This window comes from Podarcis filfolensis (genome assembly GCF_964270895.1).
Source record: "Podarcis filfolensis genome assembly, chromosome: 8".
In the NCBI taxonomy this organism is placed as follows: Eukaryota; Metazoa; Chordata; class Lepidosauria; order Squamata; family Lacertidae; genus Podarcis; species Podarcis filfolensis.
In genome coordinates this window covers 71,253,011-71,279,402 of record NC_139611.1, presented here as the reverse complement: position 1 = coordinate 71,279,402, position 26,392 = coordinate 71,253,011, and the positions used below count along the sequence as shown (strand labels likewise).

At 44.7% G+C, this 26,392-nt stretch overlaps 1 protein-coding gene across 1 annotated transcript in view; it reads left to right on the top strand.

Moving 5' to 3' along the window:
* Positions 1-1,992: 1,992 nt before the first annotated feature.
* Positions 1,993-26,392, top strand: part of NFKBID (NFKB inhibitor delta) — a gene marked incomplete at its 5' end in the record, with an annotated part of 31,755 nt that continues 7,355 nt past the window's right edge. Inside the window, 8 exons of the mRNA XM_083625852.1 lie at positions 1,993-2,025; positions 2,248-2,257; positions 3,066-3,185; positions 19,191-19,294; positions 22,085-22,118; positions 22,416-22,714; positions 23,315-23,526; positions 24,261-24,366. Coding sequence (XP_083481978.1) covers positions 1,993-2,025; positions 2,248-2,257; positions 3,066-3,185; positions 19,191-19,294; positions 22,085-22,118; positions 22,416-22,714; positions 23,315-23,526; positions 24,261-24,366 — 918 coding nt within the window. The remainder of the gene's footprint in view (positions 2,026-2,247; positions 2,258-3,065; positions 3,186-19,190; positions 19,295-22,084; positions 22,119-22,415; positions 22,715-23,314; positions 23,527-24,260; positions 24,367-26,392) is intronic.

Below are 26,392 nucleotides of genomic sequence, written 5' to 3'. Positions count from 1 at the left end.
ATAAGCATTCTACAGCAGATAGTAACAGCATGCATACATCAAAACGGAAAGGAGGGCTCGCAGTCCTGATTCTTGCTAGATATTGCGAAGCAGCACAGCTATTACAGCTGAAGTTACGGATTTCCCAGAAGAAAGAGGAAGACCTGCATCAGTAAGATAGCTATTTATAGATTTTCCCCTCCAGCAAAACTAATGTGGGTATAATGGAAGGATGGAGGGGAGGATCGGGGAGGGTGAAAAACCCCATAGTTCCTTAGAAATTAATAAAAAAGAGGGATAAGTATGAAACAAAACTGAGTTCTTCCGTTTCATCCATGACATGGTGATTTGGCATTGCAGCTTTATTAGGAGAAATCGGATTTCTCGGATTGGTTGAGAAATGGGATGTTGTGCTGTGGTGAGTTTATTCCAGATGGATGTCTATTAACAAGACATGAAATATCTTTAAGTCCAGGAAGGTTGCTACCATCCTGGCATCGATATTTTCAAATGATGGTTTTCTTAATGGAGCTGCTGCGGCCTAGGTTGTCCCCCAGGCTGAAGACAGCATGGAAGAAGAGTATCAAAGCTGATACAAAGGGATCTGTTTCAAGAAACTATTAGGTCTTGATGGATACAAGAGAGTGAAATAGTCTGTGGACTGAGAAGGGAAAGAGAACCAGGGAGGAATATCAGAGAGCCATTCTGGAATGAAGTGTGGAACCAAGTAGATAACATATCTTTATCAATTAAAATAACATGGTATCAGCTGCTATTGAAATGCTATCTAATGCCAGCAATATGGAAAAGAATTTACAGAGCTGACAACTTTAAGTGTCGGAAATGCCAGGCAGACTACACACAGCAATGCGCACGTGCAGTGAAAACGTCCGTCTGTAACAAATTATCGGAGAAAACCCCTGCAATGTGTTCCAGATATAATTGGCTTTTGTAACAGGGCCCACAATATTGCTGATCCTGTTGATAAAAGACAAATACTTTCAGTTTCTATCTTAAGAACAGCTGCAGAAATCATTTGGGCTGGGAAATGGATGGGCAGGACTGGTTCCTGAAATGTATTGAACTGGCAGCTATGGATAAACTGTCAGAATCTGTTTGGAAGAAGGAATTGTACGAGGGGCAATCTTGAATGTTCTGAGGGATGGAACTGTTCTGTGGCCTATTAGAATGAGCTATATGGAAAGGAAAGGCCTGGAATAGACTTGCTTACAATAAAATTTAATACAGTAACAGTGCAATGCCACACTATCCTTGCATACTTGGAAATGCATCTTGTTGCTTTCCCGTGGGGCTGACTTCCATTTTAAGCGTGCATGAAATGTCAGCCATAACTAAACCGTAAACATATTAAGCTACTTGTTTTTGGGTTCTGGCAGTCATGTATTGATTTGGACAGAGATGACTTGGCTGCTCCATCCTCTGGTAGATAACCTCCAAACTGGGCCCGGTTCAAGGTGCCCCAATTGGTCTTTAAAGCTCTAAACATCTTTGACCCCAGGTATCTGAAAGACTGCCTCCTTCTCCACAGACCTTCTCAAGTGTTAAGATCGGCAGAGGAGGCTCTCTGGGCAAATCACAGCATTCCCCTTTTTTAATACAGTGGTACCTCAGTGGTACCTTGAGCGAGATGAGCGCGCAACCCTAGAGTTGGTCACGACTGGCCCTGATGGGCAGGGGTACCTTTACCTTTACCTTTTACCTCAGGTTAAGTACTTAATTCGTTCCGGAGGTCCGTACTTAACCTGAAACTATTTCTGGGTTAGCGGAGTCTGTAACCTGAAGCGTATGTAACCTGAAGCGTATGTAACCCAAGGTACCACTTGTATACAGTGTGGAGGTGACCCAGTGCCCTTTGTCCCCAAAGGAGCAGCTTGACTTTGGGAAATCACTGCTCTAAAATGACACATTTTGAAGCGTATGTAACCTGAAGTGTATGTAACCTGAGGTACCACTGTAATAATGATGATGATGATGATGATGATGATGATGATGATGATAGCAGAGCAGACTTGCCCAGGAGGCTTGGTGAGGCTACTGCCTTGGGTGGCAAATTTGGGACAGCTGGGAGGGGGAACAGATTGGGCCTGCAAGGAGCATGCCACTTGCCATCTCCTGCATTTTCCTCCTCCTCTTTTGCTGCCAACTTCTCTGCTGCCACTCCGCCTCCTCCTCCTCCTCCAGTGATGATGACAGTGACTCTGCCACTGCCTCCAGACCTCCTTTTTCGCCTCCTTTTTTTTTCCTCAGGAGGTGGCAGGTAGGTGGGAGAGAGGACGGCAGTGGCGGGGTAACCAACAATGTTGGAGGCAGTGGCATAATTTTCCCTCCAGTGGCAAATGTGCTGGACCAGCCTTGGATCAAATCTATGCTTCCAGGTGGCATAAGAAAGCTGCAGAGATAGTGCAGGATAGTGCGCACCCCGGAAATGATCTCTTTCAGTTTCTGCCTTCTGGAAGAAGGTACAGGGTTATAAAGACTATGACTAGCCATCTGAGAAACAGTTTCTATCCAAATGCGATTTTGGTTTTAAACGCAGTGTAAGGTAGTCTCTATGGGAGTATATTGTATTTAATTATGGGGTATCAGAGTTTTTTGGGGGGTTAACCAGGCTGTGATAGCTGGGATAGCAGGCTTATTGGTTTTTGAATGTCTGATGTAGATTTTTTCAATTTCGTTGTTCTGTATGGGACAATGACAATAAAGATTATTGTATCGTATTGTATCGGAAGCATTGTTCCACTTAACAAATATTAAAATGAAATATTGTGCATATATATATATATATATATATATTCTAAATAAAATTATATGAAACCAGAATGAATAAAAACAAAGTGAAAATTCAGAACCTCCCTCGCAAAACACGGCATTCTCTCTTAAAGGTTTTTTTGCCTTCAGCCTCCCCTCCACAATATTTCTGGCTCTGTGGCCGCACTGCATGCTCCCCTTTTTAAAAAGTGTGTTATTTCTAGACAGGTGGGAAGGAGGCGTGGTTCTCTTGAAAGGGGCTGTGCAACCACTTCCTCTCGCTAGTATAAACTGAAGCTTTGCTTCCTCTTCATGAGCTCAAAAGTTCCTTTGTGAGACGGCTGCGTTGTGTCAGAAGCAGCAGAGGAAGGTGGCGGAGGAAGGGAAAGGGTCTGGTGCCCCACAAGGGCTGGAGATGGGTCTGAGACTACAGAAAGGTAAGTGGCAGATTCCTAAAGAAGCCTTGGTTTTTGGGGGATGGTGTAATCGGTTTGTTGACTGTTCTTGGGGTGTAAACAGTCCCCTTTAGACGCAAAAGAATTGCTTCAGCTTTTTCCCAGAGAAGGCTTCTTATTAACAGCTGCAAGGCAGGCAATTCAACAGGTGACGCTTTTCCTTAGCATGGGCTAAAAAGTTTCATTAGTTGAATTTCTGCCTGCTTTTGCAGGTGTTAAAGAGCACAGAAGCCGACTTTCACCGTAAAAACTTGCTAAAGGAAGAGCTAAACCAATGGTAATCTGGCAATCTGGCATCTGTCCATGGGATTATGTCAACGCAAATAAACAGAAGCTAAATATGGCACAAGCTTTTCTCCAGCTCTGGGATAGACCTTGTTTTTCTACTAGAAACACAACCGTAAACATTTTTGCCTTCCCTATGTGTGGTCCTGAGCGTGGCTATTTCAAGCTTATTATTTTTGCTCCTGACGTGTTGGGACTACTGGATGCACCTAAATATTTGTATCAGCACTATTACTTACCTGCAATACTTGCACCAGAAATCCATAAATAAACATTGAGAGAGAGAGAGAGAGAGAGAGAGAGAGAGAGAGAGAGAGAGGGAGAGGGAGGGAGGGAACGCCAGCACAGAAACCCTGCCAGAAAGGAAAGATTAGCAATCCTCACTGGCAAGCCTTCTTAAAAGATGGATTTGGTATTCTCCAAGAGAACCGGGCTTTTCCTTTAGACCTATACTGCCTTGAGCTCAGTGCAGTATTTATGTCCGTGCTCTGCTGGAGTTGCCCTCTTGGCATGCTAAGGGTATGGTTACATTTTGCAATTAGGGATGCAAGGGGGAGTATCATGTTCCCCCCTTGGCATGGAAATAAAGGGACGTGGGAAACTGACTCAGCAACCCTAAGAAATGATTATTCAGAGGTTCCAGTCCCCGGTAAGAGCATTTGAGGTCACAGGCCTACTCTGCTGGAGGGTGAAGTCACTGTTCGAAGTAACAAGAGCTAGGAAACAAAAGTGATGGCGTTCTTCAGAGGTGCCGTCTACTTTCCACCCGTCACGTTTTTATGTGACTCAGCTAGGGTGCCACACACTCTGGTGGTCGCTAAACAGCGATTGCCTGGTCCTGTCAATCTGTTTCCTCTCCACGCTTTTGAAGGGACATGCAGTGGTGGTGATTCACTGACATGCAGACACTCTGCCGTCCCCCTCCTTTGCAGCCGTGTCTGTTATGGGTCACATCCACACCATACATTCAAAGCACATGACTCCACCCCCCCCAAAAAAAGAATCATTGGATCTGTTGTTTACTCCCCAGAGAGCTAAAATCCCCTGCACCCTTCAGAAACTACTGTTCCCATGATTCTTTGAGGGAGGGACTTGTGTATTTGAAACATACAGTGTGGAGGTGATCCAGAGCCCTTTGTCCCCAAAGGAGCAGGTTGACTTTGGGAAATCACTACTCTAAAATGACACATTTATAGTTAGATCAGGAGACTGATCTACGCTCTCACATGTCACCATGCCAGGGTAAAGGTAAAGGTAAAGGGACCCCTGACCGTTAGGTACAGTCATGGGTTGCGGCACTCATCTCGCTTTATTGGCCAAGGGAGCCGGCATACAGCTTCAGGGTCATGTGGCCAGCATGACTAAGCTGCTTCTGGCGAACCAGAGCAGCACACGGAAATGCCGTTTACCTTCCCGCCGGAGCGGTACCTATTTATCTACTTGCACTTTGACGTGCTTTCGAACTGCTAGGTTGGCAGGAGCAGGGACCGAGCAAAGGGAGCTCACCCTGTTGCGGGGATTCGAACCGCCGATCTTCTGATTGGCAAGTCCTAGGCTCTGTGGTTTAACCCACAGCGCCACCCGCGTCCCTCCATGACAGGGTACTGTTTCATAAATAAACAAACAGGCCTACTGCAGCAGGGCATCTGTGCTTGGGCTCCTGAAACTAGCAGATCAGAACGCAACTGCATTTGCCAGACAGGTGTGTTTACCTGCCGTACACAATTTCAAGTGGCACCAGCCCCGTGGGGAGCCCAGTCCGGCGTAAGAGAAGGAGCCTCTTTGCGCAAGCCACATCATGCAACATGAGTTGCATCATTCTGACTCATGGCTTTCAGTGCTAAAATTAGAAGCACTGTGGTACCTTGGTACTCAAACGGCTTGGCTCCCGAACAAATCAGCTCCCAAACACTGCAAACCCAGAAGTAAGTGTTCCGGTTTGTGAATGTTTTTCAGAAGCCGTACGTCCAACGCTGCTTCCGCTTGAGTGCAGGAAACTCCTGCAGCCAATCAGAAGCCGCGCCTTGGTTTTCGAACAGTTTCAGGGACTCCCGGATCGGATTAAGATCGAGAACCAAGGTACCACTGTAGTCGGGGGGAGGCTGGCCTTTCCTGGTGCCCCCTCACTATACTTTTTAAAAAGATTATTGGGAGGGTACATTTTGGCTATAATCGGTAAGTGTCTGGGGTTTGCCACAAGCTGATTTCTACTCCGATTACACCCAGTTAAGTTAATGAACCAAATATCATCATTCCCATTAATTTCAGTGGCTCTCCTCTGAGTATTGGATACAACCCTGGGTGTGAACCTAGTATATTTATTTCATTAAGAACACCTCTACCTCCCTCCTGCTCCAATCGCAAGTTGAAAAAGCTGCTGCTGTACCTTTAACGAGCAGCTTGATGTGTGCAGGTATTCAGGAGTTACTGTGTTGTGAAAAGCTTCAGGCTCTGCCACCTGCCATCCAGCAAAGTGTTGCCAAAGGCGTAAGAACAGATTGGGCTGTTGTGTTTGAGTGTCCTGCTTTTGGGGCAACCTGGCAACTAACACACGCAAGGAGTGATGCTGCAATAAGGAACCTGGATGTTGTTAGTCTTGGGATCCCCTCGGCCCAGCCAGGATGGCCATCAGTGGTGGGTTGATGGAGTCCAGCAACATCTAAAGACCCACAGATTTCCCCACCCCCTGGACCGCTTGTGTATTCGCAGCACAGCTGTCGGCAGGCACAGGAAGAGAGCTGTATCAGCAAAGGATGCAAGCTTGGGCCGTCGATGTTCCATTGATTGGGGGGGGGGACAGAAGAGCCAGAACGCTTGGGTTCCTGCTCCTCCTGTTTCAGAAGGGACCTGGGCAGAGTCAGCCCCTTGAGGTGGGTGGCTTCCCCCAGATGTCTCCCCCCCCTCTCTCTCTCACACACACACCAACTCAAGAGATTGAACCATCTGGCCGCTTCCAAGAAGACAGGAAACAATCTGGGGTTTCCCAGTGACGCGTCGCTGGGGATTCCATTCTGCACGCGGCCTCTTTATTTTGCCGAGTGTGGGGGCTGATCACACATGGCCACACACAGCAGAACGCTTTGTCTCTTTCCTGCCACCGGGGGCAGGGGGCGATGGTAGTCCCTTGGCCAGAAAAAGAAGAAAGCACTGGGCTCAGAGCCAGGCCCAGATGTCTGCCGGTCTGCTGGTTAACCAGAGACTCGGAATCCCCATGTCCTCCGGCTTCCCCATGAAAGCCCCTTGCGCTCTCGGGGTTAAGTCTGGGTCTCTGGGATTTTGACTTCTCTGCCCGCACCAAGTGGGTGGAAGTTCTTCTCGCAAACCACAGGTGGTCCCTCTGTGCCAATTGCAACACCATCGTTCAAAGAATTGTAGAGTTGGAAGGGACCACGAGGGTCATCTAGTCCAACCCCCTGCAATTCAGGAATCTTTTGCTCAACGTGGGGCTCAAACCCACAAACCTGAGATTAACAGTCTCATGCCCTACCAACTGAGCTATCCAATGGAATCTGTTGTTTCACAGATGCCCTGTAGGTTAGAAAAGTAATGTGGGAGGGAAGAAAACTGGGCAGAACCCATTGTCCTTGATGGGCTGGTTTTCTTCCTGCAGAGATTTCCTCCCCCACAAAACAGCAGTCAAAATTCACAATTGTTACCTAGTTCCCATCATCCCTGGCCATGCTGGCTGAGGCTGAAGGCTGGATATACACCTGGATTTACAGCATATTTAAATATTTATGCCACCTTTACTCCAAAGAGCTAAAACTGGAAAAAATAGTTCTTCCCCCCACCCTTGCTCCACTAGGCTGTGACATAGTGACTGAAGTAAGGTCATCCAGGGAGTTTGCTGGCTGAGTAAGGATTTTAACCCTTGTCCCCATGTCCAAATCTAACGCACTAACCATTACAGTGATAGACAAAGGGGAGATAGGTAGATTCTCATTAATACAGAAGCAAAATCAACTAATTAATGATACTCTATCTAATGAGAATCTCCCTAGTTCACACTTGGTGTACAGTATTGGTTCAAGAACTGAAACACAGCTATCTTCTGAAATTCGCATTTCTCTGAATTTTGTGATGCAGTTCTCCAACCAACCAATGCTTACAAATGTACATATATTGGGGGAAGTGTACATAAAAATGTATATATTAATTAAAAATTTATACAAATATGCATTATAATAGGGGGAAATGCTTGCAAGACTCTGTATATTAGTCAAAAACTGCATAGAAATATGTGCTTATTAGGGGGAATTTGCACTAAAATGCGTATGAATTTTCCCAATAAATCACAAATTGCTGTAGAACTGAACATGAGATTGGAAAAAGGAGAAGCTGAGAAAACCAAAATCAACAGATTCATCCACCCCTATAAGACATATCAGCATGCAGAGGGGCACAGGTTTCCCACCGTAATAAAAGATGCTATATCTATTATATTGACCTCTTGTTTAATGATTTAAGACTTGAGAGAGACTGGCATTTCCTGCATCGGTAGCCTTGATGATACAAGGCAAGGCAAGCACTGTGTCTGCAACAGCTGCTTTTGCCAGCAGTTTGCAAACAACATAAAGTTCATTCAGCTAACAGATATTAAAATCTCTTTCAAATAAGGGCTCCTCCAGGTGATCTATTGAATCAGCATTCATATCCATTTGCTTGTGCTAAGCTTATGCAGTGCGTAGCTTACATCTGGTCTTTATTGGGTATGGGTTCTGATTCATTGGTGGGGAGGTGATAAAGCAATGAGCATTCATCCTTATTTGCTTTTGTGGTGGTTAAATGAATTCCCGTCGATCATTCTCCCCACACTTCGCAATACACTTTCCCCATCACTTTCCTAACTGCAAAAAAGTCCTCTCTCTCTCTTTCTCTCTTTTTTGAAAGTGGATTTGTTCCACCAAGGTGACAGAGTGCTTAAACCCACTTGAATTATGCAGACCTACATTTCCAGCATGCACGTCAATCCCTCCCGCAAAATTCAGGCAGTCAGGAGGTGACCTTCCGTGTTTTAAGTTGGCACGAAAATAGAAGCAGGCGAAGGTCTCCAGGGAGATTATTCCATAGCTTTGGCACTGTCGCTTGATGGTTACTAGCTGAGATGGTTTTCGAAAAGAATTGAGCGATCTCAAGAGGGATAGGTCTCCATCAACAGTGATTAGCCAATGATAGCAGTGATCAGCCTCCTCTAGAGGCTGCTTTTGCAGAAGAAGTTACCAAGGAAGGACCTTCTTAACTACTTCTGGGGTGGGGGCACCTAGAGTACGATGAGGGCCTCTCGAATGGGCTAATCAATAATATTAAGATTATTTAATGATATAATTTTGACAGCTGCACTGTTGGGAACGCTTCCTAGCATCTACTCTGGATTAACAATCTGCTAATTGGGGTCAAACTGGGTCATACATTAGCTACATACCTGTGCTCTGCTATGGCCCCAATCCAAATCAGGAGCTCTACATTCTCCATCCGCACAGCAGTGGGTGGAGACAAGGGGAAGGCAGGGAATTCCACTGAAGTAAGTGAGAGAGATGTGTGTGTGTTTTTCTTTCCTATGCATTCTGCAGCCACAGCAGGGAGCCTGAAAGAGATCAAGACCATAGCCAAGGGCAGGGAGTTAAAGCCTTCTACTACCATGCTAAGCTCCTAGTCTGGACTGGAAGGCCCAAACTGGTGGTTTGTGTTTTAACAACCCTGTACTTAAGGGCACAGATATGTCGAGCTAGTCAACCCTGGTTCCCCAGATGTTGCTGGGATGGACTACAACTCCCATCATCCCTAGCTATCTCACCCAATAGTCAGGGATGATGGGAGCTGTAGTCCAGCAACACTGTCCCTCTAGTTTCCTCTGATGGCTCCCAGTTCCAGTATAAAGATAGAGGGGTTACTCTACCTCCACCATTCATGATTTACAATGGCAAATTATTGGAGGGCATTTAATCTGGCTCTCACATCTCTGTGTATACCACTTTCAATTCCTTTCCACTGATTTATTTACCCCTTGAATGAGGCAGACAACCCAATGAGGAGGTGACAAAGCAGTCTAGATCACATTAGACTGTAGGTGGATGGATCTCCTCTTTTGAACAATGTCAAAAGTGGGGATTCTTTTCCAGCCCAAGAGCCACATTCCCTTCTGGGCAACCTTCCAGGGGCCACATTACAGAGCCAGGGGCAAAACTGGGCAGAGCAATTAAAGCAAATGGTACCTTTGTGCATTAGGTGCACAACTCTCTCTGTCCTCCATCCAGGAAGCAAGAGGCATGATCAGAGTTCAGGGACACATTCCAGCCTGGCAAAATTCATTCAATGGCTCAAAGCCAGGCAAGTAAAGGGTGTGGCTGGAGAGGGGGGTAGCCTGGGGGAAATTCCAAGGGCCAGATAATAGGGCTTTGAGGGCCACATTTGTTCCCCAGGCTGGAGATTTTCCACTCCTGATTTATGGAATATTTGCTGCCATATTGGTCCACCAGATTTTTTAAAAATTCAAAACATTGGCAAAATAATACTTCTATAAAGACCAAGAGAAGCCTAGTAGGACTCTTCTCCAGCCTGGATGTTTCCTGTGAGTGGGTAGGATAGCTGAAAGTGAAGGGGTATTTGGGGACATGGCAGGAATCCCCAGTGAATGGCTTAGGTGAATTGCTTTCACAAGTCATTATTGTGTTCCATACCAATAATCTACAAACTTTGCCATTTTGGAACTAAACTACGTTTTACTGCCTGTGCAACTTTTCTGAATGTATGGTATGGAACAGCACATGAATACTGCCTTTGGAGAGTTTGTAAGTAAACCATTTTAAACTTACCAGATGTGTGGGGTTAGAGGGAAGTTTTGGAACTCGCAAGGACATATTTTAAAGGCCTAAGCCCATATTTCCATGGTTTACTTTATTGCAGATTTTATTACGTTTAAATCTCTGCTGGGGTTCTCTCATTGCAGAGTACTTGCCCCAGCCTTGGATCTTGGCATCCAGGATTTCTCCTTTTATATTTTTCTTTGCACCAACAATGTAGTTCTCCAGCCAAGTCATGTGTACATGAATGCATATACTAAGGTAAAGTTTGTATTTTAAAAATGCATGTATTTGTGATAATAACATAGAAAAAATGCATTAATTATGGGAGATTGGGGGGGAAATGCTTATCTTAGGCAAAATTTGCATACAAACGTGCATATTAGAGGAAATTTGTGCTAAAATACTGATGAATTTTCCTGAACCCTTAAAAAAAAAAAGAACCACATAAACTGATGTGGAAATGTGGAGAAAAGAACTTTAGGTTGGAAAATTGAGAAACAGAGAGAATCCAAATTGGACATGGGCAAGACATACTGTTCAGACTAGGGACGGAATCCTGGATCTGCAGTACCTGCTCTGACCATTACAAAGGTGGCGCTGCAGCATGGGAAAGATCAGAACAGTAACTTCTTCCACCCACAGGGATTTGAAGTGCCGAAACACTGCCTGCACCCCTGATTCAAATTTCCCAATGCCTGCCTTGCACTGTTCTTCTCTGTACTCTCTCTATAATAAAATTACAAAGGCAGTCTGTTTCCTCCGCCCAGCATTAAGTGTTATCTCTAATCCAATGCTCTAACCCTACACCACCCCTGTAGACTACAATTCCCATCGTCCTTGGCCATGGGTCATGCTGGCTGAGGCTGGTGAGGGCTGGAGTCCAGCAATAAGAGGAGAGCACTCCTTTGACTTACACACTTGCATCTGCACCAGGGGACTCACCCTGAACCTTGCAGGTTTAGGTCACAGGATCCAGAAAGGAAATGTAGTCGAGTGGAGGAATAGCTCTGACCAGCAGCTCTTGCCGGCTGAGTTTTTCTTCCACATCATTTCCTTCACAGTGTCATGCCTTCCGTCAACGGAAGCGACGGCGCTGCAAGTTGCCTTGTTTTTTACACCGGCAGCCAGGACAACAACCACAGCACATGCCTTTGAGCTGACATGCTGCCTGCCATTCCCCTCCTCCTCACATTGCTCTCAGAAGGCTTTTAACAAGGGACTGGGGAGGTGTGGGATGGCCACAATATCTGCGTTTGAGCATCACCTGCTCTGGAAAATAACCCTTGTGCGTCGAGAAGGGAAACCACAAATGACGGAGATGAAAGGCCGAGGTTGGGTCAAAGCAGGATTCATGAGGACTTCTGGGTTAGCGCCATTGGCGAATGGCGGAGTTCCTCCAACCGGAGGAACTGGCTCCGTGGAAACTGGGTCTACCTGCCGCGGCGAAGGTGGGGACCCGCTAGAAATCCCAGGTGGAAGAAGCCTGGGAACGTGGGGTTCGGCAGAGCACCAGGAGCGCCTCCCCTACTCGCGGGGAACCCCATTTTGGGGCTCCAGAGCGAAGTAGGGTGAGCGGCGCGGTGCTGCGAACGGACTGCTATTTTCACGGAGGGAAGCCGCATTGCCATTGCCGGAGAGCGCTGACTTTTTCCTGTTGACAATTGGACTCTAAATAAGTACCCATGAGTAGAAACGGAAAATTGGATCAAGAAATATCCTAATTTGGTACCGAAGCGGGAAGGTTCAAAACAGGAAGTCTGCCTTCCGCTTTTTGTAAATAGACAGAAGCAAAAACCTTGTAAGCTAATAGCCTGGAAAGTTGTTTTACAAAGGTCGAAATTTCCTTCATTTATAACCACTAAAACCCCCTTGGAAGCAGGAGAAAAGGGGGGGGGAATTTAACTGTTCAAGCCTGCAGGAGAGGGAGCAAAGGAAAATAAGTTTCCACCATCTCAACCCTGGGAACGGGGTGTCAGAGGCAGAAATTATCGGAGACGTCCATTGACTGTGAACGGAACATTTTGACAGATAGTAAAAAAAAAAAAAAAGAAAGAAAGAAAAGAAAGGAGAAACAAATTGATTTCAATGTTGCCTTTTGCATTATAAAGAAACAAAATATTTGAAAATTGAAAGTAACTTTCTTTTGTTAGACATGCTTTAAAAAGATGGACACAAATAGAAATTGTATCCTCTAGAGGGAGCTTGTCAAATTGCTGCTGCAGTTTACTTGGGGACTTCACAGCTGTGAGATTAACATTGTGGGACCAGACTGTGACCTTGAATAAAAATGTATTTGGAAGAAGTCCTGGTGCTTGCTTTTTGCAAGACAAGTGCTTTGTTGGAGCAGCTGCATGAGAAGGTGGATTTGATGAATGAGAAGTTGGATTTGATGACTGTTGTAATCAGTGAATGTGGACAAATAGGGAATGCTGACATAGAAATCATACAGGGACCAATCCAGGAAACTGGTTTGACTGGGCAAATGCAAGGGCAGATAATAATGGAGGAAGTTACAGTGGTACCTCAAGCAATACAAATGGAGAGACCCGAGGCCCTGCAGGAGCATAAGCCGCTGTTTTGGAAGAATGATCTTGGAATGGGCCAGAGGGAGTCTGAAGCTGAGGAGGCTCTTAACTTTAGAGAGATTTTGAAATATGCTGTTAAAGATCTTCTGGATTAGGGGGGCCACTAGGTGGCGCATCGGAAGATGGCTGACAATAACATCTCTCCGACCCACACGAGGTAATTTGGAGGCTATGATGGGGGTAATTAGCCTCCTTAACCCCCCCAGGATTATGGGGGGGACGGCCCTTGCCTGCTGTGCCCTATACCACCCCCGAATTTGTGGGGGTGGGGGCACTAGGCACAAAGCCCTCCTGTGGGATTCCGGCACTCCTTGATGCCGTCTCTGATCCGCGCCTCTAGTTTGCAAGAATCTTCAAAAGAAACAATTTGGACGAGATAAATTGCACATACTTCAAGGAAAAAGGGGGAGTAAAGACTGCTGACAGAAGAGATCTCTGATAACAAGGCAAGAATAAAATATGAGAAGATACGACAAGATACGGTATTGCAAATGACTGAGGGGGGAGGGGGGAAAAACCTTCCATTCCTTTTTACGTGATTTAACAAGAATCCCCTCCCCTAATAAGTCAGAACTTTAAGGACTTAAGCTGTGATTTAAGGCTGTGTGGAGATAAACTTTCGAACCAAAGCAATGTTTCAAGACGAAGCTGGAAAGTTAAGAGTTTTGGAATGACGCAGTTAAAAATGCCGTCGCCATCTTGGGAGGCATTGTTGGAGCTCTTGGGTCTGGGAGGAGAAAGAGAGAAATAGTGCTGTTTACATATCGTGGATAAACTCCTCTGTGGGATTTAAGAGCGAAAAATGCCTGATTTATGATGGAAAGAGTGATGTTATCTACGAAGGAGATATATGGAAACCATCTGGACTTAGATTGGAAGAACGGGAAATTCACACAGGATTATTATATTTGCTTATCGGCTTAAGGAGACTAACAGAAGAGATCGTAAAAGAAAAAGAGAAATTATATGAACAAGATATGATGTGGAAACACCAAGATAAGACTGGATAGAATTATGAACTTTGTCTGGACTGATTGGGACTGATTTGGACACTAACGCAGTAATAAGAAGATGATTTGAATCCCCCTTTGGATCTTGAAGTATGGGTTCCCCCAACAAAATTTAAAAAATTGGCTTTGTAATTTGGAATTTATGTGATGTGATTTAATTTGATGTGATTGGCCAGTTAATAAAAATTATTTAAAAATAAAATAAAATAAAGATCTTCTGGATTATATTGATGGCTGTGGGGAGTGGGACTGTGGGGAATGGATGGGTCTGACGAGGGGAGATGGAGATAAGTATGGGCGGAAATCCCCCGGAGACCTACTCCTCAATGAGAAAGGAAAGAAACTAAGAAAGAGACCAACAAAAGGCAAGGAAAAGTGCAAATATAAACAAGAAGAAGAAGATCCGCAGAAGGGGCATGGAAGAGATTTAAGGGCCTCGGACATAAGACTACCAGGTTGATGGACTAGATGGAATGGATAGTAAGGACTGACATAACCCGAGACCAGGAAGGATGAAAATTGGAAGAGTTTATAAAGAAAAATTCTTATTTTGGGAATTAGTGTAAAATTAATTAATATTAGGGAGAATGTTGGAACGAAATTATCTGGCTTTAGTAGAAATGATATAAGGAGTTATGTATAAGTAAGCATTAAGTTTTTAAGTTTTAAGGTATTTTATGGTAAGATAAGGTTAGATAAAGTAAGGCAAATTGAATAACAGAATATGGTGAAAGATGGATAGGATGTATAAATTATTGAATGTTAGAATGATGTTGGAATGAAGTTAACTGGTTTTAGCAGTAATGCTACAAAGGAGTATGCAAAAATAGATTGTTAACAAGTAAGAATGTAAAGTTATAATATATCAAGATAAAGGATTAAGATAAAAATAAAGAGGGAAAGGATTTGCTGAATTAACTAACTGAACTGGAATACAAAAAAGGGAGGTGTGAGGAGGTCAGGGAAACAAGTAAATGAAAGACAAGATATGGAAAGATGGATTTGTTTTTAATTGTTTTTATTTTTCTGTATTATGTATTTTTTGTTGCTTCTTTTTTTTTTCCTTTTCTTATTTTTGTAATTTTTTCTGAAACTTTAATAAATACCATTTAAAAAAAAACAAAGCAGGATTCATGAGCAGCACAGAGCTGTTATTTTCTGCCAGCAGCCTTGCCCCTGTAGCTGGCAGGGCAAACTCTGAATCATGTCACAGGAGCGCTCGGGAATTTAAGAGGGGCCTTCCGAGACTGTCAGTATTTTGCAGGAGGAACCCGAGCATGTACTGGAACTTTAGATCTCTGTAATAAAAAATTGGATCAAATCGCTCTGTCGCCCGAGCACAAGGCTTCTCAAACTGAGGTCTGCGGACTTCATTCATGTTTCCCCATTAAAGATCCGCCTTGATTTTTAACTGTATTTTTATTGCTTCTTTTATTTCTTATATTGATCCTTAATTACCTTTTTATTGTTTCCTTATCGCCCTATGGTTTTTAACTGCTTCACCGTTCCCTATGTCACATTTTACAGCGTTGTATTTTGAATTCAGGGGAATTCAGATTGTAATGCAGTCAAATACAGCACATACAAAAGAAAAGAAACAATAGAAATGCAATTAAAAATCACACAGCACTCTGAAATTGCTACAATGGGCAGAAATGTTCCACTAAGACCCTCAGCAATTATCAAGTGCTCCATTGATCAGGGGGTGGGGAGTTTGTAATTACAAATGTCCTGGTGCATTAATCTGGTTTTTTAAAAAAAACAACATATATTTTGCACTTTGGGAAGGGAGAACATGCACTGAAAAGTGTGAGGTGAAATAATGAATAACAGGAAGACGTCTGAAGACCCCAGAAACAAATCAAGATGAATGCAGGATAAATACTCGTTGTCCATCCCATAAACAAGTCAGAGCAAATGCTCAAAAAAGACCCAGCATTCTAGCCGCATTGCAAGTTTTGTGCTAGCGAAATGAGGGTGAATGTTGAATATACAGGTTGCCTGGAGGAAAGATTAATTTGCTGTCAAGGCTTGGGTCTGGAATATATTGTTACTGGCACTGCAGATCCACTGTTCCTTTGTTAGATTGCTGGTAACAGCCCAGAATGGTTTGCTGGTCTTTTTTTCAATGGGCTGTATGACATGCTCTCCGGGTAGCTAGAAACCTCTCTCCATTTTTGAATGAGAAACTGGAGTTTGGAGGAGGTGGTGCCTCACTGATGAGGCAGCTATGCTTGTGAGATAGGGGAGCTGGCTGGTTGGTAAGGACAATGGCCATGTGTATAGGTGACAGACAGACAGACAGAGACACCACATGCAAGAATTTCTGGAAAGCTGAAACGGACAGTCTTTGAAGGATCTGCTTCATAGGAATATCTACTTTTGCTTTGACGTACTCTGCATCTTTACGTTGATGAATAAAGCAAATATTTCAAGGGCACTTCCGGACTGTTGCTATTCTTGAATGGGATTCAAGCACGTACTAGCAATTTCAGGTTGTGCAATTGTAGTTGAATTGTGCAAGAAAACTGCTTCCCCAAAAGATCAGGGTTTTTTATATATAAAAACAGAAAGGAAAGTGATGGGGAAATGCCCTGGGAGGTGTGAGATAACACTTTCGTTGATGTAATGTCATCTAACCTCCCTGCAAACAAATCAGAATGAATGCTCATTGGACAGCCATCATTGTCTAATCCTACAAACAAATCATGACTTCCCCCAAAGGATTCTGGGAGCCGTAGTTCATTAAGAGTACTGGAAAAACCCTATTCCCCTCACAGAGCTACAATTTCCAACAGAATGGATGAGGAAGCCAGACCAGTCTCAAGAGCACATTCCCACCATGCATTCAAAGCACTAGGCTTTAAAAAGTCATGGCTTCCCCTGTGAGCAAAGGATTGTGGGAGTTGTAGTCTTATATTATCTGGAGGGCCACAGGTTCCCAACCTCTGACTAGGGAAGGGGGAGAAATTTGATTCAGTTCACATTTAAAGGAGAACCTGCCTAATTCACACTTTCCGAAGCAATATGCAAATCGAAGCACCGCTGTCTTTCAAAATCCACACTTCTCCGAATTTTGCAATGCTGTTCTCCAGCCAAGTAATAGCATATTTTTCCGTGTATAAGATACCCCCATGTATAAGACAACCCCTAGTTTTTGGAGCCCAAAATTAAGAAATTTGGCCAGAGCCTGAACCCAAACCCAAGCCCAGGCCACCTGCATCAGAGCCCGAACCCCTAATTTTTGGCTATTTTTTTTAGCAGAGAACATTGTCTTATACATGGAAAAATATGGTATGTACAAAAAGCATATACTGTGGTAAAGTGCATGTAAAAATGCATAAATTTGTGAAATAACATATGCAAATGTATTATATTAAGGGAAACTGACTTGCAAGAAATGTGTGTAGTAGGCAAAATTAGATACTGAAATTTTGTTTGTTGGAAAAATTCACACTGAAAAGCTGATGAATTTTCATGAGCTTTTTTAAAAATAATGCAGGCCGATGTAGAAATGTGGAAAAGTGAACTTCAGATTGGACAAGTGAGAAATGGAGAGAAATAGGCATTGACATATTATTCACACATCTCTGCCCCTGACATGCTGAAATAGTGGAATCAGAGCAGTGTGAGAATTCTGCAGTTGCAATGTGAAAATGCAGTAATTAGCACTAAGCCCAAAATAGGATTTCTGTTAGTTGCAGGGTAGAGCTACCTTGCCCTGCAATATGCAGTGGAAGCAGAAAGTGGCAAAATAATTCGAGATGTGCTGGTCTGAAAATGTTCACCATCTTTTCTGCAAGAAGTGCAGATATCAGCTTTTCTCAGTGCAAGGTTTGTGCTAGCTGGGTGCAGTTTTGCTAGGTGCAGACTATAAACAATTCTGGGGTACGTATGCCATTTAACTTTCCTTTTAGACTTTGTTGCAAGGAAGTTGTTGCATCACAAAGAAGATGCTGATCCTTTTCTTGACAGGTTAGCTTTCTGCAAGCAGGGAAGCTTTGCTGTGGGTCTGTTTTCAAGTAGACCAGAGATGGGAAAATGGATTGGATTAGTAGATCATAATTCTTAGCTTCCTCATCCCCAGTCAGGCCAACTTTGACAGGTGTGGTCACCTACCTGTCAATCACCTGACATCCTCTGCACAGGGCTTTGAAAGAGCCAACATTCAGGTGATTGGCAGGGCCTTCAAACCCCATTTTCAGTAGGAATTTGCAGCTTTACCTCCCCTACACCTGACTGATATCATATGTTATACCAAGAGTGGTGCAGTTGTGTTGTTTAGTTGTTTAGTCGTGTCCGACTCTTCGTGACCCCATTGACCAGAGCACACCAGGCACTTCTGTCTTCCACCGCCTCCCGCAGTTTGGTCAGGCTCATGTTTGTAGCTTCAAGAACACTGTCCAACCATCTTGGTGCAGTAGGGAGTTCCATTTTCGTTGCTGAAACTTAATTTTTTCCAATTTCTTCAGTAACAGGTCTTACAAATAAGTTTTGGGGTGTGAGAAATTCAGAGCTGTTATTCTTTTTTGTGACTGGACCACATTTAGCTTAAAAGTCTACTTTTGATGAAGAAGCACATGAGGCTTTCGGGAAAGCAAAGAATTTCAATTTTGTTTTCTGAAAATGTCAGGTAATGCTTAACAATAAGAATAATAGGAATGTAATTTAACTTGACAAATCATTTTTCATGATTTCTATGCAATTTTACACACCTTTTCCTTACCAAGCCAAACTAAATTATATTAATTTAAGCAAAATATATTTTGAATCCCCAAAATGTTACATGTTACAATGTTTTAGCACCCTTCGTTTTTTGAAATTTCAACATGCCCTAGTGGGGCACGTCAGTATGGCTTGGCAAAAATGGGCCCATGTGCCAAATAGTCAGGCCTGGTGGGGCTAACTAGGCTGCAGCTTCCCCACTGATGAAATAGACCAGGGGTCAGCAACCTTTTTCAGCCATGGGCTGGTCCACTATGCCTCAGACCATGTGCTGGGCCGGACTATATTTTTTTGGGGGGGGATGAACGAATTCCTATGCCCCACAAATAACCCAGAGATGCATTTTAAATAAAAGGACACATTCTACTCATGTAAAAACACGCTGATTCCCAGACCATTCTCTGGCCGGATTGAGAAGGCAATTGGGCTGCATCCGGCCTCCGGGCCTTAGGTTGCCTACCCTTGAAATAGACACTCTGAAGGTGGGATGTGTGCATGCTTTTAGGAAATGATCTGATCCCAGGCTAGAGCTGTCCTCCTCTCAATCCTGACAACCCCATTTGCTCTCTCTGCTTTCAGGTTGCAAAGTTCCACGCAGCAGTTTAGCACCCCAGACTGTGCGGGAATTACTGGAACAAAAAAGGCAACAGCAGATGGTCCTTGGCCACAGCACTGGACCCCAGGTGAGTCATCCGCTGAAACCAGTTGCAATTGTTCCTTGCTTCCAGCAGCCCCTTCCAGCTAGATGTCTCCAGGAGACTCCCAAGCAGGACAGCAAGGCAGCAGCCCTTTCCTGCTGCTATTGCTCCACACAACGGGCATTCAGTGGCTGTTGCTTCTGAGCATAGAGGTGTCAGGAGCCTGGCCTACACTCAAGTAGGACCCTGGCAGAGACACATGCCCGACTGGCATGTTCTCTCCCTCCTGGTCGATCGTTCGGGAGTTTCAAAAGCTTTCTTCAGCCCGAGCATCACAGCGACCGATGCCAACAGACATCAGCACACTTAGGGATCTACAGAGTCTTTGCAGTTCGCGTGACAGACCTCAGCAACTCAGCATTTTGGCTAATCTACTTTATTTACATATAAACACACATGGAGCACTGCAACATGGCTCCTTCTCTCTCTCTAGCATCAGACAGCAAAGAGAAAAAGAACAAAGGACAATAGCCCCACTTCACAGAACACAGTAACACAAACATCCTGTCTCCGTCACTTCCCACTTTGTGGAGTCAAAACATACACCGTTATGTGATAGACAACAATCCCATGACTGCAATCACGGAGCAGGAATTCTAACAAGAGGTTCCATGTGGCCATCATGACTGGTACCTGTTGGCAGCCTTCTCGTCCAATGAATTTGTCTCAGCCTTCTAAGTTAGGGTCCGTCACCTAGGCTAGCTGCACCTGGTTTGCATTCTTTGAGACGAGGGCTCTAGCCTTGTGTTAGAGCTTCTGTCTTGCATGCAGAAGGCCCAGGGTTCAATCCCAAATAAAATCCCCAGCATTTCCAGGTTGGGCTGGGGGAAGATCCTGCCTGAAACCCTGGAGAGCAGCAGCCAGTCAGTGGAGTTAGACGGACCAATGTTCTCCCCCGCCCCCCCCCCCCATAATTTTTATTAAATTTTCTGTTATACATTTTAGAATATTCATTTAAACAACCTTAAAATATCAATGACTTTACCTCTTCTCTTTCCTTGGTTCATTTTGCATAGCATAAATCCCTGCATATTTTATATAAATTAAACCATTCAGTGTTCCATTATTACATCCACCTAAACTTATTTACACTGTTGAATTTATCTTAATGCTGCCCGTGTTTTCAAATATACACAATTTCCCACCATATATTCAATAAACATTTCCCAATCTTCTTTAAACGTATGTTTTTCTTGTTCTCTTATTCTATATAGATTAGAGAACTGGGCCAAAACAAACAAGATGAATTTTAACAGGGAGAAATGTAAAGTATTGCACTTGGGCAAAAAAAATGAGAGGCACAAATACAAGATGGGTGACACCTGGCTTGAGAGCAGTACATGTGAAAAGGATCTAGGAGTCTTGGTTGACCACAAACTTGACATGAGCCAACAGTGTGACGCGGCAGCTAAAAAAGCCAGTGCAATTCTGGGCTGCATCAATAGGAGTATAGCATCTAGATCAAGGGAAGTAATAATGCCACTGTATTCTGCTCTGGTCAGACCTCACCTGGAGTACTGTGTCCAGTTCTGGGCACCACAGTTCAAGAAGGACACTGACAAACTGGAACGTGTCCAGAGGAGGGCAACCAAAATGGTCAAAGGCCTGGAAACGATGCCTTATGAGGAACAGCTAAGGGAGCTGGGCATGTTTAGCCTGGAGAAGAGGAGGTTAAGGGGTGATATGATAGCCATGTTCAAATATATAAAAGGATGTCACATAGAGGAGGGAGAAAGGTTGTTTTCTGCTGCTCCAGAGAAGCAGACACGGAGCAATGGATCCAAACTACAAGAAAGAAGATTCCACCTAAACATTAGGAAGAACTTCCTGACAGTAAGAGCTGTTCGACAGTGGAATTTGCTGCCAAGGAGTGTAGTGGAGTCTCCTTCTTTGGAGGTTTTTAAGCAGAGGCTTGACAACCATATGTCAGGAGTGCTCTGATGGTGTTTCCTGCTTGGCAGGGGGTTGGACTCGATGGCCCTTGTGGTCTCTTCCAACTCTAAGATTCTATGATTCTATGTCCTATCAGTTTAAGGTGCCATTTTTCTTTAGCTGGGACTTCGCTCGTTTTCCATTTTGGGGCTAACAAAACACAGACCACAGAAGAGGCATACATAAATAATCTTTTTTGACACCTGGGAATTTTCATCTGAATTATCCCCAACAAAAAGGACTCTGGTCTGTTTGTTTTTGAAAAGTACTTTTAAACATTTTTCCCCCAACCCTTTTACAGGTCCACCACATAGGGTAGAACGTACCCCAAATGTTCATTCACGTGCTCCCCAATTCATAACATGTGAAGAAGTTACCTTCTGCTGAATCAGAACATTGGTCCATCGTCCATGAGGGTAGATGGACCATTGTTCTGACTCAGCAGAAGGTGGCTTCTTCCTACGTTATGAATTGGGGACCATACGAATGAACATTTGGGGTCAGATTAAGGGGCAGCCTAGTCTAGGGTGACGACCATAGCATGTTTGGATTTGGATTTGATATCCCGTTTTATCACTACCCTAAGGAGCCTCAAAGCGGCTAACCATCTCCTTTCCCTTCCTCCCCCACAACAAACACTCTTGAGGTGAATGAGGCTGAGAGACTTCAGAGAAGTCCAAGGTCACCCAGCAGCTGCATGTGGAGGAGCAGGGAAGCGAACCCGATTCACCAGATTACAAGTCCACCGCTCTTAACCACTACACCACACTGGTCCAGACACAACCGCTTTATTACCTTTACCAGGCTCATTACTGATCCTCTTTTTTTACTCTTCCTCTGCAGGTACCCCCGGGAGTTTTCGAAGCCAACCGAACAGGTGAGTGGATAGGGACACACTGGGATGCTTTTCTTCCCCCATAGAGTCGGTGCGCCTGAAATGGCTACTAACGTTCTGTCTGCACTGGTGGAGGCAGTATGCTTCTGTGTCCCAGTTGCTGGAAACCACAGGAAGGGAGAGGTGGTCTTGAGCTCGGGTCCTGCTTTTGGGCTTCGCATGGGCATCTGGTTGGCCCCAGTAAGAACAGGATGCTGGGCTAGAGAGACCACTGGCCTGATCCAGCAGGGCTTTTTTTCTGCTTCTGTATTCTTTGCTCACCTGAGTCCCTCTTCCTAGAGCCCCCCAGAGCAGCTGAGGGAAGAGGACCTACTCCAGGACAGACAGCTGCTCCCGAGTACCCGGTCGCGGCCTTTCCCACCTGGCAGCCAGACACCTCAAGCCAAGCGGCCTTCCCTGCCGACTGCCACTACCAGCCAGTGGACCCCACCAAGAACTACCTCCTTCCACATCCAGGGCCCCAGTATGGCATCATCAACCCCTTTACTTCTTTGGATGCCAGTGTTTATGGGCCTGCAGGACCTAGTACCACCGAGGCAGTGTACGGTTCCAAGATGGCGTCAGCGGTGGATTATGAGGTGAATGTGGAATTATGAGGGGATGTGCGTGGGTGAGGAGTGGCTCAAACTGGAGACAAGGAAAGGTCTCATGCTATCTATTAGATTGTGGGTGGACGTAGCAGACGACACAGAGATTTCTCTAAGTAGTTCTTTATAAGTAAGCTGGAACTGAACTGAACTGCAAATAGCTCAGCCGGCCTGCTTTTATAGGCAGCTGGCTGTCAACATTGTAACAACGACGACCCAGGGTTTCCCGCCTAAATTAACTTAACGTGGACCTGAGTGAAAACTATATACACAATACCCCTGGTGGCCAGGGTGAGAACTTCAATACATAACACTATCATCTTAATCTGTTTTTTAAACAGCAGTTTTCCTGTTCCAAGGAAATCCTTGGGAATGTACCGCCATTCCCCATTTGTGGAATGCTTGCCCCAGGGCGGTTCAGAGTCAGAAGCTGTTCCCAAGCCTAATTTTGGTGGGAGGAGGGGGCCCTGGAAATGCCAGGGAACGCCTCTCTGAACATATATGTGCCCACATTGACAACCCTGGCGTATATCTGGGGGGGAAAGATTGGTAATATTGCAATGCTTCTTTACCATGGTTTCTTCCACACAGACGGCAGTCTCTGAAACGGGGCCTTTGGACCTCTTCCCCGCTCCTGGGGGCGTCTGCCTGCAGCAAGAAATGAACAACCCATGCCTCCTTCCTGAGGAGAATTTCCCGGCCTCATCCATGGAAGTGGATCCTGGGGAACTGGCCCAAGCTCGGGCGGAGATCCGGAACACAGAACTGCCTCTTCTGCTACATCAAGATGAGGATGGAGACACGTAAGTCTGTTGCCGGTGGTGAGGGCACTGATTCTCCCCCCCCCCCCGGATATCGCTTTGAATACCATCCCAGTCCCCTTCGAAGTAAGGTGGCTGTGTGTCCTATTTTATAGCAGATAGTCCTCTGTCTGGCCCAGGGTCACATTCAGTTTTAAAAATTGGTTTCCCGCAAAGAATCATGGGAGTTGTAGTGTGATATGGGTACCGGGAAATACAGCTGTAAACTGCAGTTCCCATGATTCTTTGGGGGAAGGCATGTGCTCTAAATGTATGATCACATGTGGATATGACCCTAGTTGGACAAATAAATACGAAGAACCCTAAGAAGGGAGAGTAGGGAAATTGCCCATGAACAATTTAGTGACTCTGAGCAAGTATGCCTCAGCACAGTCCTCCCCACTATGGTGAAATGTACTCTATTTCTGTTTATAGTCATTTTTTCAAAATTTGTTTCTTATACACGTTCAGATTGTTATATTGTATGTTTATTACATTTATTTATTTGACATTTAGATGCCACCTTTCTACACATGGTTCTGTCCCCAGCTTTTATCCTCCCAACAATCCTGTGAGGCAGGCTAATTCTGAGAAAGAGGGAGAACCATTGGCCCATGTGAAATCTATGGCTGAGCAGGGCTCAGTACCAGGGTCTCCTTAGTCCATTGCCAGGGGAGAAGAGTCTTGTCTGCCAATTGCCAAGTTCTTAAACTATTTCGTGCCCCTCTCCTCTTCAGGTTTCTGCATCTATATGTGGCCAAAGGACACCGGCCGCTGGCATATGCTACCGCTGAGGTATTCCGGGAGTGTGGCCAGCTTGACGTCAAAGAGCACAGGGGGAAGGTGAGGATGAGGCCTGGGCTTAATTCTCCTTGCATGGAGGAGGCACATGATTATCTTTCTCCAGCTGTCTCATAGGGTTGTCTCCAACTAAGTCCTACGCATAGAATCATAGAATTGTAGGTGAAGTATACTCGGAGTCCTGCAGTGATTTCATGCTCTTTTTCGCAGCTTGTAAAACAGCGATTGAATTTCCCCCCAAACCTTAGGCTTTTATATACAGTGGACGCTCGGGTTGCGAACGTGATCCATGCGGGAAGCATGTTCGCAACCCGCAGCGCCGCATCTGTGCACACGCAGTTCACGATTTGGCACTTCTGCGCATGCACAAAGTGCAATTTAGCGCTTCTGCACATGCGCAAGCGCCAAAACCCAGAAGTAACTCGTTCTGGTACTTCCGGGTTCGGCGCGGTGCACAACCCGAAATTGCGCAACCCGAAGCGTCCGTAACCCAAGGTATGACTGTACATTATTTACACGATGAGTCCCGTCTGACTGGCTGATTCTGCTTCCCTCCTGGAGCCTGATTGGTCTTCTCCTGCAGGCCAATCAGTTGTTGCATTCTATGATCCTACCAGCCTAATAGGCTGATTAACTTCCTCCAGGAGCCTGATTGGTCTTCTCCTGCAAGCCAATCAGTTGTTGCATTCTAGGATCCTACCTGCCTATTGTTCTAGGATCCAAGCTTAGTACATAACAGTAGGGTTGGGAGGGACCCAGAGAGGTATCTATTCCAACCCCCTGCAATACAGGAAAAACAGTTGAAGAATCCCTGACAGATGGCCACCCAACTTCTGTCTTAAAACCCCCAAGGAAGGAGAGTCCATCACCTCCTGAGGGAGACCGTTCCACCGTCAAACAGCTCTTACCATCAGAAAGTTCTTCCTAATGTTTAGTCAGAATCTCCTTGCTTATCATCTGAATCCAGCATACTCATCTGAAATTAATGGATCTAAAGATAGGCTTGATCGCATTAATTTGAATGTGTCTACTCTAAGTAGGACTAGCATTGGCAACAGCCCTATAGCTTTTAGAATTTATTTCATAAGCTACGTATTTGCTATGGAATATATCCAAGGTCAGTCAAACGCCCGTCCATGGAGTTATGTCCATTCATTTCAGAGGGTCTGCTATGAGTATCTTAGATGAATATCACTCTATTCTTTCCTACAGGTATCCAGGCAACCTATTTGTTGTGACTTTCACTGATTATTCTGATTTCTTTTCTTGTGTGTGTTTTCAAATGCACTTACTCTGCCATTCTAACGGTATATGTACTTCATTTCTGGTTCATACATGTTTAGAAATTCAATTTATGTTCTCTGTTATTCCATATTACATCCTGCTGTGACAGCTATTTTAAAACCCATCAGGCAATTTATAAAATAAAGGGATAAAAAGTAAATAAATGTCAAAGAAAGAAATAACTATCTCACATTTAGAAGACATCTGAAGGCAGTCCTGTTTAGGGAAGTTTCTAAAAGTCTTTTAAAAGTCAGAGAGTAGTTTATTTCCTTGATATCTGATGGGAGGGCATTCCACAGGGCAGGCACCACTACTGAGAAGGCCCTCTGCCAGGTTCCCTGTGGCTTCACTTCTTGCAGTGAGGGAACTGCCAGAAGGCCCTCGGAGCTGGACCTCAGTGTCCCTCCCTGTGAGAAGTCAAGACATCTGAAGGCAGCTCTGTTTAGGGAAGCTTTTAATGTTTAATTGATTATTGTATTTTAATATTCTGTTGGAAGCCACCCAGAGTGGCTGGGGAAACCCAGCCAGATGGGCGGGGTATAAATAAATAAATAAATAAATAAATAAATAAATTATTATTATTATTATTATTATCTCTCTGCTCTTCACTAAATGTGCCTCCTGTCCAGCTCCCCTGTAACACCTTGCAGTCCACTAATGCCTCTTGCTTGTTGGGATGGGTGATGGGTGTGCAGAAACTTAGCCTATACTACAAAGGTGATATTTGCATGCATTGCTCCGCCCACTTTTGCCTATGGCCACTCCCACCATTGGCATGTGGCCC